General features: G+C 33.6%; 1 protein-coding gene across 29 annotated transcripts in view; it reads left to right on the forward strand.

The window, feature by feature from the left end:
• Positions 1–19,812, forward strand: part of LOC143642826 (uncharacterized) — a 432,404-nt gene that overhangs the window by 155,304 nt on the left and 257,288 nt on the right. For 5 of the 29 annotated variants that reach the window (XM_077112259.1, XM_077112087.1, XM_077112150.1 and 2 more), the window contains 2 exons: positions 2,158–2,183; positions 3,546–3,902. The exons of 20 other annotated variants lie outside the window; for them this stretch is intronic. In XM_077112259.1, coding sequence (XP_076968374.1) covers positions 2,158–2,183; positions 3,546–3,659 — 140 coding nt within the window. In that variant the 3' untranslated portion in view covers positions 3,660–3,902. Of the gene's footprint in view, positions 1–2,157; positions 2,184–3,545; positions 3,903–19,812 lie in introns of those variants that run through there. 4 more of the 29 variants (XR_013156411.1, XR_013156450.1, XM_077111811.1 and 1 more) reach the window with 2 other exon arrangements.

Genomic DNA, 19,812 nt, shown 5'->3' on the forward strand with positions numbered 1-19,812 from the left:
AATACCTATTTTCCTTTTTACCCCCCAATTTTGTTAGCACGTAAGTTAATGATTCACTTTATATTATGTAGCTTTTATTTAGATATTTATAACAACAGCATTCTCATTTGTAGAGAGGTACATTATCTCAGGAATTTGGGCTTGACAAGTTAAGGAAATAAAAAAATTACATAAGAAATAGGAAAAATTAAAATAAATACAATTCATTTATAGAATGTAACATACTTAGTGCCCTTCACACAAAAATGAAATTATTTTATGTGCTTTGAAACATTTGCAAAAATGACTACATATTAGGGTACAAAGAGAATTTCAATGAATATTTTTATTTGGAAAGATCATTTCCAAAGGAATTCCATTCCAAAGGAATTCCATTCAAAAGGAATGAAAATAGTGTATTAAGTATTCAACTTTAGAAGTTAAAAAGAAAAGCAAAATAAATCCAAGGAAAGCAGAAGGCAAGAGTTATAGAAAAATGCAAAAATCAATGAATTTTAAAACTAAGGAAAGTAGAAGAAAAGATTAAGTAGAAAAAAGAAGCAGACATTTTTTCTTAAGCAGAGAAAAGAAAAATTAATAAATTAGTCACAGATTTGGTCTTTAAAAAACTTTATATGGAAGCAAAAAACTTTATATGGTACATAAGCACTTAGCTAGGTTAATCAACATCAGAGAAAGCCTCTGCAAATGTACAAATGTGGATATGTTAGGAAAAATAACTGTACTAAAGAGGAAATGATAATATTTATAAGGTAAACTTTTCAATATTAAGACAGTAACTTTGAAAATATTAATGAAATATGCAAAGACACAAAAATAAAAATTACTAAGGCCAATTAAAAAAAAAGACAGAAATGATAGATATACCAAGAATCACAAAATTGGAAACATTGCCAAAACTAAATCTCATAAATTCCAGATTGAGATGATTTTATGGGTGATTTGTTTTAAATCCTCAAAGAGAATATAATTCTAATATTATTTAAACTTTTGCAAGCTGCAAATGAGGAAACTTGTGATTTATTTATAAAAATGATCATAATATTGGTACTTATACTTGATTATGATAATGCAAAAAAATCTATTACCTAATTTCAATCTTACTTGTAAATATTAATGCAAAAAATCTTAAGATATTATCAAATGAAATGCAGCATTTACACCATTACCAAGATGCCTTCATGCCAGGAGTGTAAATGTGACTCATTATTAGCAAGTCTACCACTATAATTTACTCTAATAAGAGGTGAAAGTATGACTATTTTGACAGCTGTCCAGAAAGGCACTTAATAAGATTTAGTGTCCGTCCCTCATAAAAACTCACGATAACCTAAGAATAGTGGGAAGCTCTACCAGTAGACTAATGAGCATCAAGGGCCAGCATGAAATGCATGACCTCTTAAAAATCAGGAAAGAGACCAATGAAATCCACTGGATCTTACTAGCATGGAAACAGCCTAATCTTAAGGGAATTAAGTAAGGTCTAGAGGGAGCTGTGGAATTCATGCCTAGGGAAGGAGCAGGAGGAACTATACTTCACGGCTGGATGAAGGGTACTTGGCTGTGGCTGTGGTTGTGCCAGGGCTTCTCAGATTATACTTTGGGAATATGAATAAAGATAAAAGACTTTCTTTGGCATATCCATTGTTTTTGGAATTCCTTATTTGCCTTGTGTGGGCCCAAATCTATGAAAATATTCTCTGAAGTTTGTAGTAACTCCTGCAATTTTAATCTGATCTTAAATGCCTGTCATAAAAAGACAAAGGGTCTCTTTTATCCTGGCATTTTAGTACTAATGTTGCCAAGGAACAGATTTGAGAGAAACATAAAAATAAATAAGGATGACCAAGTAGCATGTAACCTTTGACCCTCTCCCTTTTTAAAGAATGAAATGAGGGACATCATCATAAAACAAGAGGCATCTGAATTTATTCTCTAATTTAGATAATCCACTGGGGAAAAAAAATTGATATCCTTAAAAAGGACGGTGCGATAAATCAGTTCTACTAGAACAATTCTTTCAGTTGTCAGCACAGTTTAATGAAATGCTAGTCTTTTCATGCCAAATCCTGAAGGAAACCTCTGGGTACTGATTGATGAAATGATTTCACTCCCAAATGGAGTCTAAACTAAAATAAATCCTCTCCCATTTTGCAGAGCACAGCACTCTACAAGTTCAAAAGGTAAGACTTATTTTCAGTATGTATAAACTGTGGAGAACATTTGAAAATAAAAATTTTAATTATGTTTGACATCTCAGGCCCAGTGCTGTCATCCTGTAGAAAAGTAACATCTGTTTTGACATCTCCAGCGCTAGAGACTTTAAATCAGTTTCCACATTGCTTATATGCTAGCTAATCAGAATGGATGCCGCATTCTTCTTACCAATTCATTCACAGGGAAGAAGAAAGAAAAGCTATGCAATGAAATAAAGCTAGACTAAAACTGATATGATGAATTTAAATGAAAAGCAATTCTAACTCTTTTGAAAGTATTATCTCTAACTTTTATTTCCATGCCAAATTTGAAAATGTTCATCTAACTCCTAAATGTGCCAGGGCTTTTTTCTTATGCATCAGAGATAAGAAAAGTAATAGTTCTATCATTAATAGAACATTAGAGCATATATTACTTTTCAAACCATTTGATTTGATCTTAAGTGCGGGGTTTTAGTTGGAGAAAGCTGATTTACTTTTTTCAATAAGAAATGCTACCAAAATGGCTGAAATAGACTTTCTGTGTTTCGTGTTTCAAACTGCAGGTCTTAACAAGTTCCCATGTTATATTGTTTCTTTGATGGTTGCATAGCCTTAATATCTCTTGATTTATCATTCAATTTACAAGCATAGTCAATGAGAACAGGTTCCTATAGGAATCATAACTTTCATTCTTTCAGAACTCTTTTAAATACATATCAGTATAATTTTAGGTATTCCTTATAAAAAAAGATTTCTACTTGAACGATTCAGAACTTCCCTCAAAATTTATCTGCATTTGGATTATAATCATGTTGCCTCCATTCCCTTTTTAACATGTGTAGGCATAAAATTTATGTTTCTACTTAATCACCCACCTATTATTTGTAAATTACTTGAATGGTTCGGCTAAAACACACTTGTGCACCCACACACACGTAATCGATTTATTCAAGCTGGCTAACTCAGTTAAGCCATTTTCTTAGTATAGATGCAGCATTAGTTAAGAGAGAAGCTGGGAGAAACTCACAGAGGATTTTATTGGTAGATGTGTGGGAGGACAATTCTTTAACCAGATCATTACTACGATGAACTTGTGTGTTCTTTGAACAAAAAGGCAGAACTTAATCTAAAGAACACAAAAATAATTGGAATAATTTTTGTAGTAAATGTATATATGCGGGTTTGAAACTGTTATGCACCCCAGAAAAAACAGGTTCTTTTAATCCAGTCTTGTGGGGGTAGACTTATTGTTGGGTGGGACCTTGTGATTAGGTTGTCTCCACGGAGATGTGACCCCACCTATTCAAGGTGAGTCTTAATCCACTTACTGGAGTCCTTTAAGAGCAGGATGTATTGGAGAGGACACAGATGCTTGGAGACATTCAGAACACCTCAGAAGATGCCAAGCAGGGACCCACAGGAATCAGGTCAGCAGACATTGCCGTGTGCCTTTCCACGTGACAGAAAAACCCTAGATGCGATTGGCATTTCTTGAAGAAAGGTATCCTCTTGTTGTTGCCTTAATTTGGATGCTTTCATGGCCTTAGAACTGTAAATTTGTAACCCAACAAATCCTCTTTGTAAAAGCCAGTCCATTTCTGGTATACTGCATTCCAGCAGCTTGAGCAAACCCAAACAGTATATTTTCTGGAAAACATACCTGATTGGGTAAAGACGTGCTATATTTTAAAATCTAATTTGCAAAGAAACCAAACAGGCAGATGGTATGATAAAAAATAATTTCCAATCACCATTAATAATCACATAAATGTTTAATAGCATGACTGCAGTGATGAGTGTAGTGCAGACATCTTCACGAGGAGCCAACATTTTATTTAATGCTGAAGTTAAGGTAAGGGAAAATCAGATAATTTCTAATGGATTAAAATAGGAAAATGGTCTAGCCCCCTTTTAAAAATTTACACTTATGATATCATTTTTGGATGAATTGTAAACATAATTCCTTCCTTTCCCCTGCCATCCTATCATAGAATTCATGTTGTTTCTTCAGAACATGTATACACTAATCATAAATGCACAAATTACTATAAATGTTTAATTCTGAATAAATACATTTTGTTGAACATTTCCATAAGAAAGTGTCTCAACATACAAAAGTTATTTAGAATTTGAAGCTACATTTAAAAGAATCTTTATTTTTAAACTCTTTTTCTTGCTACTATAAAACATTGATTAAAGAATGGAAGAATAAGCATCCACCTATGTGCAAATTATCTCACTTTATCCCTACAAAGTAAAAGCAGCTTTTAAACAATTGATTCTAAGGATTACTAGAAAGTGCCATGGACAACAGAATCAAAATAATCATTTTTGGTTTATGTCACACAACTTTAACAATCCTATTCAGCAGGATATTTAATTTAGTTTGCAATAAGTTTATCTTTTATCATCTTATATTGGAGTTATGTTCATCAGTGTTGAATATACCTACTTAAATATACAGTTACTACCAATACCACCACCACAGCAATAATAACTAAACTGCGGTTCTTCTATAAGAATAAGCCATGATTGGTCTTCTTTAACCAAATTTTGTAATCTATAATACAAGCAGTGGATACAGGAGTAAGGGGTGTTGCTGATATTCCTAGACATATACTTAGTGGAAAGATCAAAGGTTTCCAATCCTCTTGGTAGCTGGGTAGTTGGAAAGATGCTTAGTATAATCCTTTAGCTGCTGATCTAATCTCAAAAGTTTACTCTCCATTCCTAGTCACATTAACCAGATCTCAGCTTTACTCGCAGGAATGAGGTATCATCCTAAGCGAATGAGGAACCAGATAACATACAGACTAATATGTTAGCACCTTCCTGACCTGAAGATCTGAGATGCCTGGTATGCCACTTTGAAAGGATTATGTGCCCTAGAAAAGCCATGTTTTAATCCTGATCCATTTTTTGGAGGCAGCTGTTTCTTTTAATCCTTATCCAGCATTGTAGGCTGGAAACTTGATTAGATTATCTCCACGATGATGTGACACACCCAAATGTGAGTATTAACCTTTGATTAGAGGGAGATGTGACTCCACTCATTCCCGATACTCTTAATTTGTTTAGTGGAATCCTTTAAAAGAGGAAACATTTTGGAGAGAGCCACAAGAACCACAAGAACCCACGCAGCTGGAAACCTTTGCAGATGAAGGAAAACACCCCTGGGGGAGCTTCCTGAAACAAGAAGCCTGGAGAAAAAGCTAGCAGATGTCACCATGTTTGTCATGTGCCTTTCCAGTTGACAAAGAAACCCTGAACTTCATCACCCTTCTTGAACCAAGGTATCATTCCCTGGATGTCTTAGATTGGACATTCCTATAGCCTTGCTTTAATTTGGACCTTATCATGGGCTTAGAACTGTAAACTTGCAACTTAAATTCCCCATGTTAAAAGCCTTTCTGTTTCTGGTGTATTGCATTCTGGTAGCTAACAAGCTAGAACACCTGGGTAGTCAGCAAAGAGAGGAGGACCTACAAGCTAATAGCATGTGCTGACAAAACAAGAATGAAGCAAATGACCATTACTCAATTTTAATAAATCCTTTGACTATTAATCTTTTTTTTTCTTTCTAATTTACTGTTTTCCTTTAGGCTCATGCCATTACTTTGCCTCCTCAGGCTCTAAAAGCCCGATCCCCTTTCTCACTTTGAACTGGTCTTGGAAAGATTTCCTTCGATTCCTTACATGTGCACCAGTAATAAAACTCACTTTCTCATCAAAGAGACTCATTTCTCTGTTTTGTGTCCGATAGGGCAGACCCAACTATTTTAAGTCATAATTTTATGGTATCACTCTTTCTCTGGTACTGTTCTGATTTGATTCAAAAACAAATAAATAAAATTCTCAATGACTCAGCATTAAGTGAATTTTCTAGGCATTTGACTTGTAATTAGAAGAATAAAGGACTAATTAAATAATGAATTATAACACTAGCAGATTTAGCTGTTTTTTCTATCAGCCTGTAATTCTATTACTGTGATAGAGGGATCTACAGGTTCCTCCTATTTCAGCAAATCCTCCCGTTCTTGAAGTCCAAGTGGGCAAAGTAAGGATCAAGAGGAAAGGAGCATTGAGTATGAGCCTTAGGATATTTTGAGGACGAAGGAATTCTCTTTTACATTTCCATTTTTCAACCTTTGTTATTTGAGTGATAAGTTTTGGAGAGGGAAAGTTACAATGGTGCCCAACAGAAAGGGCACGGAAAAGGTTATGTAGGCCAATTTTCTCTCTAGGCCTTGTAGAAAAGGGGCAAAAGAGATGGTGTCCTCAAGGCCTTCCATGAGCGCAAACTTAACTTTTCATACAGATATGTAGTATCTTAGCATTACAAAATCTTAGCATTCTCATGGACTTCAGCTGATGGAGAATTTGAAGATTTGGAGTTGCTGCCCATTTCACACTCTGTTCTTCATTAACAAATGTTAGACCATAATTTTATGTTAGATCATAAAATGTATGTTGCACAGCATCTAGTGTTCCCAGAGCCTCAGAATTGCCTTTCAGGTTTACCTGCTATTTTTTGCTCAACTGGTTGTGGTTGAGCAAATGTGGTTCTATTAATACTTGATATAAATTAGTTTAAAAAGTAAGCAAATCACCCACAAGTCCCATGTAAATTAAGAAGTCTTAAATTAGATTTGAATATAAGTTTTGGATGTATTTTATCCATTCATATATCTCTTCTTTAAAGAAGCTATCCCATCTCTACTTTGGATTCAACATGCAAATTTATTTAGTAGGAAATTTGAAGTTTTTTTTTCTTCTCAAATTTTTGGCATTTTAATCATAAGGGATAGCCAAGTTAACATGCATAGCTTACAAAAAGGTCAAAAGTATAATTATTCCTTCAATATAATTTCAGATTTCAAGTCAAGCAGTTACCACATTTTAAAGACATTTCTCCTTAAGATTCATAATTATGCACTTTGAAAAACAGTTTTGCATTAGTCATTTTACACCATAATCTGAATTTGAATTTAATACATCTAGGCTATTTTTGAAATAAATAATATAGTAATTCTTTGATTTTTTTTCATGTATTTATTTTATTTGATATGTTCTTCCTTTTATGAATCAATGAAATTTTGTTGTATTTGAATATGATATAATAGAACTTTCACTCTGCCCAAATGCATTCTACAATTAGCAATTACTACATTAGCTTGATTAATAAATAGACAAAGTTTTCAAAGCAGGCCCCAACCTCTATTTGGACCCTTGAATCTGTTTTATAACACACTTATTGGAGTTGCAGATAACTTCTAAATTTCCACATTGGGCTAGGTGATTTGTATCTTCTGGCTTTATTATACCTTATATTAAGTATATCTCATATTTTATAAATACTTATTTATAACACATTAAATAGTAGAAAATATTTTTCTGCATTATTTGAAATTAGTTTTGCCTTAAAATCATTACAATATTTTTCTTCCAATAATTCTTTCTTGGATTCCTCAGTGATATTACTTTATGTTTGCTTTTTTCAAGGATGATTTTTACTTTAAAAATTTCAAATCATTCTTTTCTATGGAAACTATGAAATAAAAATTGTATTTATATCCAAGTCCATACTGATGCAATTGAATAAATAAAAATCTACTGCACAGAAAAATTCCAAATAATTTATGTAGATACTCTACACTTAAGTGTAGGCTATGCATGATGATTTCCTCCTAAAGAATATAGTATGGGGGTGGTGCAATGGTAGCTCAGTGGCAGAGTTCTCGCCTGCCATACCGGAGACCCGGGTTCAATTCCTGGTAACTGCCCATGTTAAAAAAAATGAATGTAGTATGGAAAGGGGGAGGATCAGAATAACTTTACAGAGGAGAAATCTGACATATACTACCTCGGCCAGGTGAACAGATTAACATTGAAAGTGATATGTACTGTTGATATGATGTGATGAAATTCACACTTTCTTTCTGTGGTATTGCTCCTCAAACCCATAACCCCAGTCTAATCAGGAGGAAAACATCAGGCAAATCACAACTGAGGGACATTCTACAAAACATCTGCCCAATAATCCTTAAAACTGTCAAGGTTATCAAAATAAGGAAAGCCTGAGAAACATCATAGTCAAGGGGAGCCTAAGGAGAGTTGACAGGTGTTCTAGTTTGCTAGCTTGCAGAATGCAATCTACCAGAAACAGAGTGGCTTTTATAAAAGAGAATTTAATAAGTTACTAGTTTACAGTTCTAAGGCTGAGAAAATGTCCTAATTAAAGCAAGTCTATAAAAATGTCCAAGCTAAGGCATCCAGGGAAAGATATCTTGGTTCCAGAATGTTGATGACATTCAGAGTTTCTCTCTCAATTGGGAAGGCACATGGAGAACATGGCGATGTCTACTTGCTTCCTCTCCAGGCCTCTTGCTTCATGAAGTCCCCCCAGGGGCATTCTCCTTCATTTGCAAAGGTCACTGGCTGGTGGGCTTTGTGGTTCTCTCATCATTCTGTCATGGCTCTGTGGCTCTCTCCTCATTCTCAAAAAGAACTCTCTCCAAAACATCTCCTCTTTTATAGGATTCTGGTAAACTAATCAAGACCCATGTAGAATGGGTGGAATCACAGCTCCCTCATTTAAAAGTTAATACCCACAATTGGGTGAATCACATCTCTGAAGAGATAACCTAATCAAATTTCCAACCTATAGTACTGAATAGGGATTAGAAGAAATGGTTCCTCCCCCAGGATTGATTAGGATTAAAACATGACTTCTCCAGAGTACATAAATCCTTTCAAACCAGCACAACAGGTGCATCTAATGTGGTATCCTGGATGGGATCTTTGAACAGAAAAAGAGCGTTAGGTAAAAACTGAGGAAATCTGAATAAACTATGGACTTTTCTTAATTAAAAATATGCATTTTCTAGACAATACTTCCTTTCAGCATATCAACATTTATTCTTAGACTATATATAACACATTCTCACACATTCAGTTCAATCCAACACTGTGCTAGAACAAAGGGATTGATACTATGCTCAGATAAAATAATTCTGTAACAAATACCAGTACATTTCTTCTTTTCTTAATTTCATATGTCAAGTAAAATCAATGAAAACACAAGTTAGTATACTGGGAAAAGAAAAGGATCAACTATCTGAAGAACTTCCTTAGTGGGAGACACCTAAAGTAAAATTATTTCTAAATTAAAAAGGAAAATATATACATTTATAACAATATTAGGCATAACTTCTTAGAATATAAGTCACTTGGGATTCAGCATGTGACATCTGCCTTGGAGACAATTTGTATTTGATAATATGTTAAAAAAGATTATGTTTTTATGGCATCATAGGCTGCTTTAGAAATCACATTTGCTATGATTGAAGATAGACTATTAGATGATGTCTCTTATGCAGAAAAAACTCAGCAAATGTGTAAGTTATAGTTCCAATTTTGCTCTTACTTTCAGGCTTTATTAGAAATTCAATTAAATTTATTCATGGCCATGAGATAAATGAAAATGTATACATCTTCCATTTTGTATCACTAGCAGTATCTTAAAAAGAATAGCACATTTTGGAGGAAGTTTGTAACTGAAGCATAATTATTTTTATTCTCTGTAGACTGTAGTGCATATATTAGCAGTCACATTCTCTGGTGAATGGCAGCATAATGTAGAGAAAAAGGACTCTGGAGAACCATATGGAAGCTCTGAGTTCCCATAGCAACTTAAGCATATACTAAAAGAATCTGTTTGCATGACTATCCTCCATCTACAGTGTAGTACACCGAGTGCAGGGAGAGTATCTTATTTTTCTATGCTCATTACCTATAGTAATAGTGATTAAGGTATGAATTTAGAGTCACATGAATGGACCACAATGTAATATATAACTATAACCCCAATTTTGCTATTTACCATCAGTGTTGTGGTAGAAAAATTACTTTACATTGCCTCATTCATAGAAACATGATCATCAGCATGTGAGAGTTGGACCTAGAGTATATGCTAAAGAAATATTTGGTCCCCTACAACATAGTTAAGGTTGTAGACTTCTTTCAAAAACATTTCAAGAATTGCTTTTATTTCCATTATTTGAAATTAATTGAAAGCTCCAAAACACATCTTTATATGTATGCATGGGAAAACATGGTAGATGATAAAGGTTGATCTGCAAATCAGTGGGAAAATGAAGGACTACTCAAAAAATAGTTCTGGGTCACATATGAAAAAATGATATTTGTCCTATACCTCTGGCTGTATGCAAAAATCAAATCCTAGTGGGAAAAAAGTTTAAATATGAAAGGCAAACTCATTAGAAATCAGGGAAGAGCAAATTTAAAAACATAGCAATCAGCTGAATATGTAGAAAGTCACAAGCGATCACCCCTCTCATCCTGACAAAAATAAAAATCTAATCTGCAACTCATAACTTTTATTGAGCCCATCAGTTTTCTGAGGTTACAAGACACTGACATGCACTAAATTCCAAAGAGGAATAAACTCCTTCAAGGAAGAGATGGTTCATATGAACTGTGTACCATGACACCATAGCAGATCACAGAAGAAGGAGTTTAACAACAATAGTGGCTTAGGAGAAATCAAATACATTTTTAATGAATTCCTAAAGTCCTAGTAGTGGACTAGTATATCAGCGTAAAATGACTTGGTGCCAGAGACACAACGAAAATTTCTTATTCATGGTCTTCTACCCGCTGAATGAGAAAGATTGGGAGTAGAGGAGGAGACTAGAGAGAGCCATCCTCTTGGCTCAATTGAGCAGGAAATCTTCAGCTGTGACTGTGAGCCAGCTTGAAGTACCACCCACTAACCTGGACCCTTTGCTCATGTGAAGCAAAAACTTTAAACTTCTGGAGGAGAGGAGAAAATTCTTTCACTCTCAAAACCCAGACAATATCCACTGCCTTTAGGAAGTAGAACCTGTTTCTGGGGGAGGGGAGGAGACTTTTCCATCTTCCCAGAAGAAGCCAGGCAAAAAGATACATGGCTTTGGAGGAAGGGTAGAATCCCAAACCCCCTGCTCCAGGAGGAGAATCAGGAAAACCTCTCGGCCCAGGATTTTATACCAATAAAAAGCAAAGATATTCTATCACTGGGGGATACAGAAGGAAACTTCCTTCTGCCCAAGATCTGCAACAGATACAAGGCTGAGTTTGGTTGACATGTCAGGAGGTAGGGAGAGGTGGAAGAGGAAGAGGAAGAGGAACTTTGACAAAGTCCCATTTCCAAGGCCCAAGGACACAGACCTGTCTAAGACTGAGGCTGAGCAAGGAAAGAGAGAACAGCTCTTTGCTATTGTACTACAATTAGCTTAGCAACAAGTAACAAGCAAGAGTAGTCTATCCCTGGGGAAGGAGCAAAAAACAGAGAGAGAAACCCTGTGTCCAAGGGTCATGGATGTGAAAGATTGACATGTAGCAGGACGAATGAGCAAAATCTTTCAGCACATTAGTTCCTACTCTAAGCCCAAGATAATGGCAATCCAGTGCTGGTGGGATGTGAAGTCTGTGATGCAGAGAGTAATGATAGCAACAAGACCCGAACTCAGCTTCAACTACTGACTAGATTTAAGCCTTACCTGGCTGGCTAACAGAAGAAGACCTGTACCTATTTCCATGAATAAATAATATTTATCTTAGTCTCTAGTGTTATTTTACGCATGATAGATTGCATTAACTAAAATAATAATGGCACACAAGGAAAAAAAAAGACCCATTTTCATGTAATAAAGCAATCAACAGAACCAGACTGAGAGATGAACCAGATGTTGAAACTAGTAGCCAGGTATTTTAAATAATTAAGATTCATATAAAAGATTAAGTTTAAGAGGTAGACAACATGCATCAATGATGGGGAATTTCAACAGAGACATAGAAACTATAAGAAGGAGTAAATGAAAATGATGAAAATTCAAAAAGAAAACACATGATATCAGAAATGAAGGATGACTCCAATAAGCTTATTAGCAAAAAGACACTGCTGAGGAAAGAGTCAATGAACTTGTAGAAAGATTGTGTTTCAGTTTGAATAATTTCTATTAAAAAAAGACAAATTAATAACAGATCAGAGTATCCAAGAACTGTGGAAAATATTGGCAAGTCTAACATACATGGCCATGTAGTTTCAGAACGAGATGAGTTGGAAGTGGGTGGAAGAATATGTGAAGGAATGATAAATGATGATTTCCTAAATTAATTGAGTAGAACAAAACACATGTCCAAGAAGTCTGAAGTCTGAGAAACACAGGGAAGGAAGGGAGGAAGGAAGGTAATGAGGGATGGAAGGAGAGGAGAGGAAAAGAGGGAGGAAAAAGGAAAAAACAAGGATAAATACTATCTGGAATGCAGCAAGAGGTAAAAGAAACATCACATACAGGGGAACAAAGAGAAGCATTACAGTTAATGTCTTAGAAATTGTGCAAGCCAGAAGAGAATGGAGTGATAATTTTGAAGTATTTTCAATCTAGAATTCAATACCTAGAGAAAAAAACTTTCAAACATGAAGATGAAATAAATACTTCTTCATTCAAATAAAAGCTGAAAAATATCATTGCCATCAGAACTGGACTACATGAAATATTGAAGAAAGTTATTCAGACAGAAGTGTGATATTAGACAGAAATTTTAATCTTTGCAGGAAGGAAGCAAAGATGGAAGGATACCTGGAAATGACAAAATTGAGAATTAATATAAAATAAATATCTATTATCTTAATTTTTTTATTCCAAAGTAAAAAACTAATAATGTACTATTGGATTAATAACATGTGGAAGCATGAGGACAGTTGCACAAAACATAGGAGGAAGGAAATAGACTATATAGCTGTAAAGTTCCTAAACTACACATGAATTGATATAATATTTTAAACTAACTGTAATAAGTTGCAAATATATAATATAAACTCTAGATCAACCACCAAAAATATAAATAGTGGTGCAACTAATATGCTAATAGTGAAAATAAAGTGAAATGTTTAAAAAAATTTGCTATTCCAAAAGGAGAGAAAGAAAGGGGAAATAAACAAAAAAGAGATGGGACAAATTAAAACAACCAGGAAAATGGTAAAATTTAAACCCACCCATAAAAAATTGCATTAAATCGGGTGGGCAGTGGTGGTGCAGTGGCAGAGTTCTCGCTTGCCATGCCTGAGACCTGGGTTTGATTTCTGGTGCCTGCCCATGCCCCCAAAAAATAAATAAAAAATTGTATTAAAATGTAAATGATTGAAAAACTGCAGTTAAAATGCCATTCATCATATTGGATAAAAAAGCCAGACTCAACTTTGCTGTCTACATGAAACCCAAATTAAATATAAAGGCACAGAATTGGAGAAAAGTAAAACATGTGAAAGAAATTATACAATGCAAACAAAAATTAGGAAAAGACATGGAGAAGCTAAACTAATAGTAGACAAAGTAGACTTCAGAACAAAGAATATTAAAAGCAATTAGAAGGGCAGGCAATGGTGGCTCAGTGGCAGAGATCTCACCTGCCATGCCAGAGATTGGGTTCAATTCCCGGTGCCCGCTCATGCAAATAAATGAATAAAGAAATAAATCAATAAATCAATAAATCAAAGCAATTAGGACATTACATAATGATAAAGGATTAATTAATCAAGGAACCCTCATAACAATCTTAAATGTGCATATACCCAACAACAGATCTTCAAAATGCATAAAATAAATATTTATAGAACTGAAATGAGAAATAGAAAAAAATGGGTAATTATATTTGGAGCCCTCAACATTCCTCTCTTAGTAAACAGCAATACAAATAGAAAATCAGTAAAGGTATAGAGGATCTGAACATATTAAACAACTTAATCTGAGTGGCATCTGAAGGATTTTACACCCAACCACAGAACTCAGTATTTTTTGGGTACTTGAAACATTTACCAAGATAGACCATATTCTGGGCCACAAAACAAATATCAACTAATTTAACATATTTGAAATTATATGAAGTGTATCTATGACCATAAAGGAATTAAATTAGGAATCAATTACAGAAATATATCTGGAAAATGTCCAAATATTTGGAAATTAAATAGCTCAGTTCTAAATAATCCATGGGTCAAGGAAGAAATCACAAATGGAATTGGAAAATATAATTGAACAAGATTGAAAAATGCAACATATCTGGTATATAGGCATAGCAGTGTTTATAGAGAAATTTATAGCATTTAAAATAGTTATGGTAGAAAATAAGAAAGATCCCAAGTCAATAATTGTAACTCCCTTTATATGAAACTAGAAAAAGAAGAGCAAATTAAATCCAAAGGAAGCAATAGGAAGGAAATAATGAAGATAAGTAGAGAAATCAATGAAAACAAAAGCAGAAACATTTTTATAAGTCAGTAAAATAAAAAATTGTTTGTTTGAAAAGCCTCTTGCAAGACTGACCCATATAAATGGAGACAAGCTAATTTAGGAGAAGATCAAAATAAAGAACTAAAAGGGGTCCTCACAAGAGACCCTACAGACGTTTAAAATATAAGACATGAACATCTTTATGATAATAAATTGAAAATAGTGAAAAGGGCCAATTTTCTTTGGTGAAAGACAAACTATAAAGTTTACTCAAGAAGAATTAAATTACCTAAATAGCTCTATGGTTACTAATTAAATTGAATTCAAATTTTAAAATCTTTCCACACAGATCACTATAGATTCTGAGGACTTCAATGGTGAATTCTACTTTGCATTCAAGGAAAAGTAATTTTTATTTTACACAAACTCACTAGAAATTAGAAGAGGAAGGAAATATTTCCTAACTAATTTCATGAGGTCAGCATTACCAAACAAAAACAAAAACAGATGAAATTGTAAGAAAAAAAAAACCTACTGAAAATATACTCTGAGCATAGATGCAAATATCCTTAACAAAATATATTCCAGTTGAGTCCAGTAATATATAACAAGGATAAAACATCATGATCAAAAGAATGCAAAGTATGCTTTACGTTAAAAACTCAACAGTAATTCCTGTATTCACTTATTAAAAAAGAAAAACCATATAGTCATCTCAATAGATACACAAAAATCATTTAACAAAATTAATTCCTGACAAAATCAGCAAACTAGAAAGAGAAGGAACATTACATAACCTGCTAAAGGGTGCTTACAAGAAAAACCTTGAAAGACAGAATAATTTCCCCTTAAGATCAGGAATAATTACAAGATATCTGCTCTTCCCTCTTCTTTACAACATTGTGCTAAATGTGCTAACCAATGCAATAAGGCAATGAAAATAAGTAAAAGGCATGCAGATATGGAAGGAAGAAATTTTAAAACAGTCTTAATTTCTACATGACATGACCATTAATGTAAAAAACCCCAAATAGTTTTTTAAAAAATGTATTAGAACTAAAAAGTGAGTTTAGCAATATCGAAGGATGCAAAGTCACTGTTTAAAAATTAGCTGTATTTCCATATTCTAGGGAAAAACAATCAGAACTGAAATAAATAAATCAATACCATTTATAGTAACATCCAAATATGAAAAATTAAAATAAATTTAATAAAACATATGTAAATTTTGATGCTAAAAGCTACAAAACAGTATTAAGAAAAATTAAAGGAAACAAATTATTGGAGAGATATACCACATTCATGAATCAGAAAATTTCTTATAATGAAAATGTCAATTCTCCACCAAATTGATCTAGATTCAAAACAATCCCAGTAAAAATATGAGCACAAAATTTTCAGAAATTGACAAAAATATTCTAAAATGTATATGGAAAAACAAAGGACCTAGATTAGCTGAAACAATTTTCAAAAGAACAAAGTTGATGAACACATACCACCTGATTTCAAGATTTATGACAAACTATAATAATAAAGACAGCATAGTATTGATTTAAAGGTAGACAAATAGATAAATGAAATAAGAGAGAGTCCAGAATTATGCCCAAATATATGCAGCCAATTAATTTTTAAATGCAAGTTTATTGAGATAAATTCACACACCATTTCATCCATCCAAAGGTTATAGTCAAGGCCTCACAATATCATCATATAGCACAATCAATTTAGAATGCCTTCATTACTCCAAAAAAAGAAATGAGTGAAAAATAAAACCTCAAACATTCCATATCCTTTTCCCACCCATTATTATTTTTTTAACAGTTTTATTTACACACCATTCAGTTCATCCTAAATGTACAATCAATGGCTCTTGGTATAATCATGTAGCTATGCATTCACCACTACAGTTAATGAGACTATTCTTATTTCTTCTGAAGAAATTAATCCCTTATATCCCTCCCCCTATTATTGACATTTAGCTTTGGTAAAGTGCCTTTGTTATAATTAATGCAAAAATATTACAATGTTACTGTTTAGACTTTAGTTTATATTAACTGTATTTTCCCATATACTACCCTACTATTAACACCTTGTAACAGTGACATATGTCTGTTCTGGTAAGAACTTTCTTATATTTGTACAATTAGCCATCATCATTGTATACTCTAGATTTCGCTGTTATACAATCCCAGATTTTATTCTCTAACTTTCCTTCTCTTGACACACATGCCCCTAGCCTTCCCCTTTCAACCAGACTCATACTCAGCTTTGTTAATTACAGTATCGTGCTACCCTCACACAATAGTGTGCTATCCATGGTCAATTCATTTTTGACAAGTTGCCAAGAAACTTCAATGGAGAAAAGATAGTCTTTTCAACAAATGGGCCTGGAATAATTGGACATTCATGAGCAAAAAATAATCAATCTCAACTTTACATCTCACCATATAATACTAAGAATCAAGTATAAAATAAGATGTAAAAATTAAAAGTAAAAAATTTCTAGAAGAGAGCATAGGAGACAATTGCTCTGACCTAGGATTAGGTTTTTCTTCTTTCATTTCTTCTTCTTTTTTTAAATAGGCCTCCAAAGCATGAGGCATTAAAAAAAAACTTTTCTAATTTGGATTCCATTGAGATAAAATATTTCTTCTTTTTAAAGGACACTGTTAAGAATCTTAAAAGACAAGCCACAGACTGGAGAAAATATTTGCAAATCATATATCTGATAGATCCATCAAGAATATATTATGAATTCTCAAAATTCAATAATAAGTAACGAACAATCCATTTCAAAAATGTGCAAAAGATTTGAACAGATATTTCACTAAAAATCATATATGATGGAAGATAAACACATGAAAAGATGCTTAACATCATTGGTTATTAGGAAAATGCATGTTAATGCATATCTAGTGGTATCTGGATACTGCTAGGTACTCACTTGAATAACTGAAATTAAAATTATAAAAAGAAAAAGAAACTACAAAGTACTGGTGAGGATGTGGAACATATGAAACTTTCATACATTCCTGGTAGGAATGAAAAATGGTATAGACTCTTTAGAAAACATTTTGGCAAGTCTTAATTTCTTTTACAAAATTTAAAAATAATTGACTACAACCCACCAATTTTACTCTTAAGTATTTAACCAAGAAAGTGAAAGCACATACCCAACCAAAGACCACTATGTAAATATTTTTGGCACATTTATTCATAATGACCCCAAACTTGAAAGAGGCCAAATGCCTGTAAATTGACCAATGTATAAAGAAATTGTGGTAGTTCACCCAATGGAATGTTACTCAGCAATAAAAAAGGATCAAGTATTCACAAGTGCAACAGCCTGGATGAATTTGAAAAGCTTTATCCCAAGTGAAAGAAACCAGATTCAAAATACTTTATGGACTGCAAGTCAATTCTTGACCTAAGGAGTAACTGACCATAGGTTGTGCAAGGATCTTGAAATTGGAGAATTTGTCTTAAAAAGAAAAGCTGGACAGAACTGCTTTTTGGTCAAAATCTTGAATTGATTAGTTGGCCATTGAAGAGAGAAGTTGCTGTTATTGTAGGTAATTGAGCTTAAAGGTGAATCTAACATGCAACCCAGGGAGAGAGGCCCATGGTTAGATCTCAAAGGTCAATGAACTCAAGTGCACGGTTGTTCAGTGGTAGACTGCTCACCTTCCATGGTGGGAGACCTGAGTTCGATTCCAGGACCATCACCCCCCCCCCCAAAAAAAATGTCAACGAACTCAAATTATGCAAAAATTTTTATGTATATCTTTCAAAGGGGCTCATGGCTTTCACCTTGGGTCTCTGAACTAATAAAGGATAAGAACTGCCAGGGAAAGCATTCAGGAGGAACCTGAGTAGGTAGGTGAGAACAGAGCAGTATGTGAAGAGAGACAGAGAAGGCAGGAAAGAGTGGAGATAGAGAGGAAACTGGCTGGTCTCCGGAGCTGCCATGGTTTCTGTCCTTCCTGAGCCATTCTTCATCTTTTCCAGGGAGTCCTGCAAGAATTCTGAAACCATCAAAAGATATTTTCTTTTTATAGATGACTGAGATCTTTTTAATTCTTTATGCTAAAAGAGTCCTGCTATGAAAATATATAAGTAATACTTAACAGTGAAATTTAAATGATTTTCCAGTATTTGGAATTTTTCTTAAAGAATAAATTTAAAGCTTTTAATACTAATTATTACTGGGGAGGATAGTTGGAAGGGTTAATTCTTGGCAACTAATGAAAATGAGCAAAAACCAAAGAAAAGTGAGTTTTAAAAAAAGTATGGCAATAATAGTACCAAGAGCATCCTTTTAGACACTCTAGGCATTTTAGCTGAAGGGCTAGTGAGAACACTTTCTTCCTGTTAATCATTAGATCAGAAAGCACTATGGGCCACCTTTCAAACTTAGTGTGCTTCTTTGTGCATTACTTTTGTAGGGTGATTTGTAGTTCCAAGGAAAACTCACTGCTTATGGTTATACACAAACGAAAAACAAAAACAAAATTGTCCTTTTTGTATTGTTGCAAATGCCTAGCTATTCAAGCTGAATGAATTCTGTCCAGCAGAAATGGAACCATCTTCTAGCTTCAAAAAGTATGTGCATTTCTTTATTGCACATGCTACTCATTGCTTATTGTCCTGCTTTCTTAAAATTTTTAATCATTCATGGGAAAAGGAAAACAGAACTTGCAAAAATCATTAAAATGTTTCTCTTCTTGTGTAAAAAATTTAGTGGCTCTGCATCCTTTAACAAATATCTCTAAAGTTCCCTTGGATGTGTATACTTTCATAACCATTCAGAGAACATATTCTATTACTTAAAATATTAAAAAAAATATTATAAAGAACATTTTGCCTTATTGGTATTAGGAGAGTCTATCACTTAATATATAAAGAGGAAGTAACCTCTGTGCAGTGCAAAAGCTGCAAGAAAACACACGTGACAATTTGACATCATTTGTAATATACCATGAAGTCAGCGCTGGCTAGCCTTGGTGGACTACAGATCTATCCTGAAGTTAAAGTAATCTATAAGAAAACAAACTAGTCAAGAAGTTAACACTTTCTTTCTATGAGTTTCGAACCTAACTCTCAAAATGATTCTTATAGTGCTATGTTGTAAGTGATTAGTTATATAATTCACTGTTATATGAATTGAAGTTAAATGACTTTTATAGTTTCATGCAATGAAGTAATAAACACGTAGTACCTTTTAAGTAGGTGTAGGCACTATTAATTATTTTCTATTCCACATGAGCACATCACTATAAATGACGTTTAAAGGCAATTTTTTAGTTTTAAATAAAATA

This window comes from Tamandua tetradactyla, chromosome 1 (genome assembly GCF_023851605.1).
Source record: "Tamandua tetradactyla isolate mTamTet1 chromosome 1, mTamTet1.pri, whole genome shotgun sequence".
Taxonomy (NCBI): domain Eukaryota; kingdom Metazoa; phylum Chordata; class Mammalia; order Pilosa; family Myrmecophagidae; genus Tamandua; species Tamandua tetradactyla.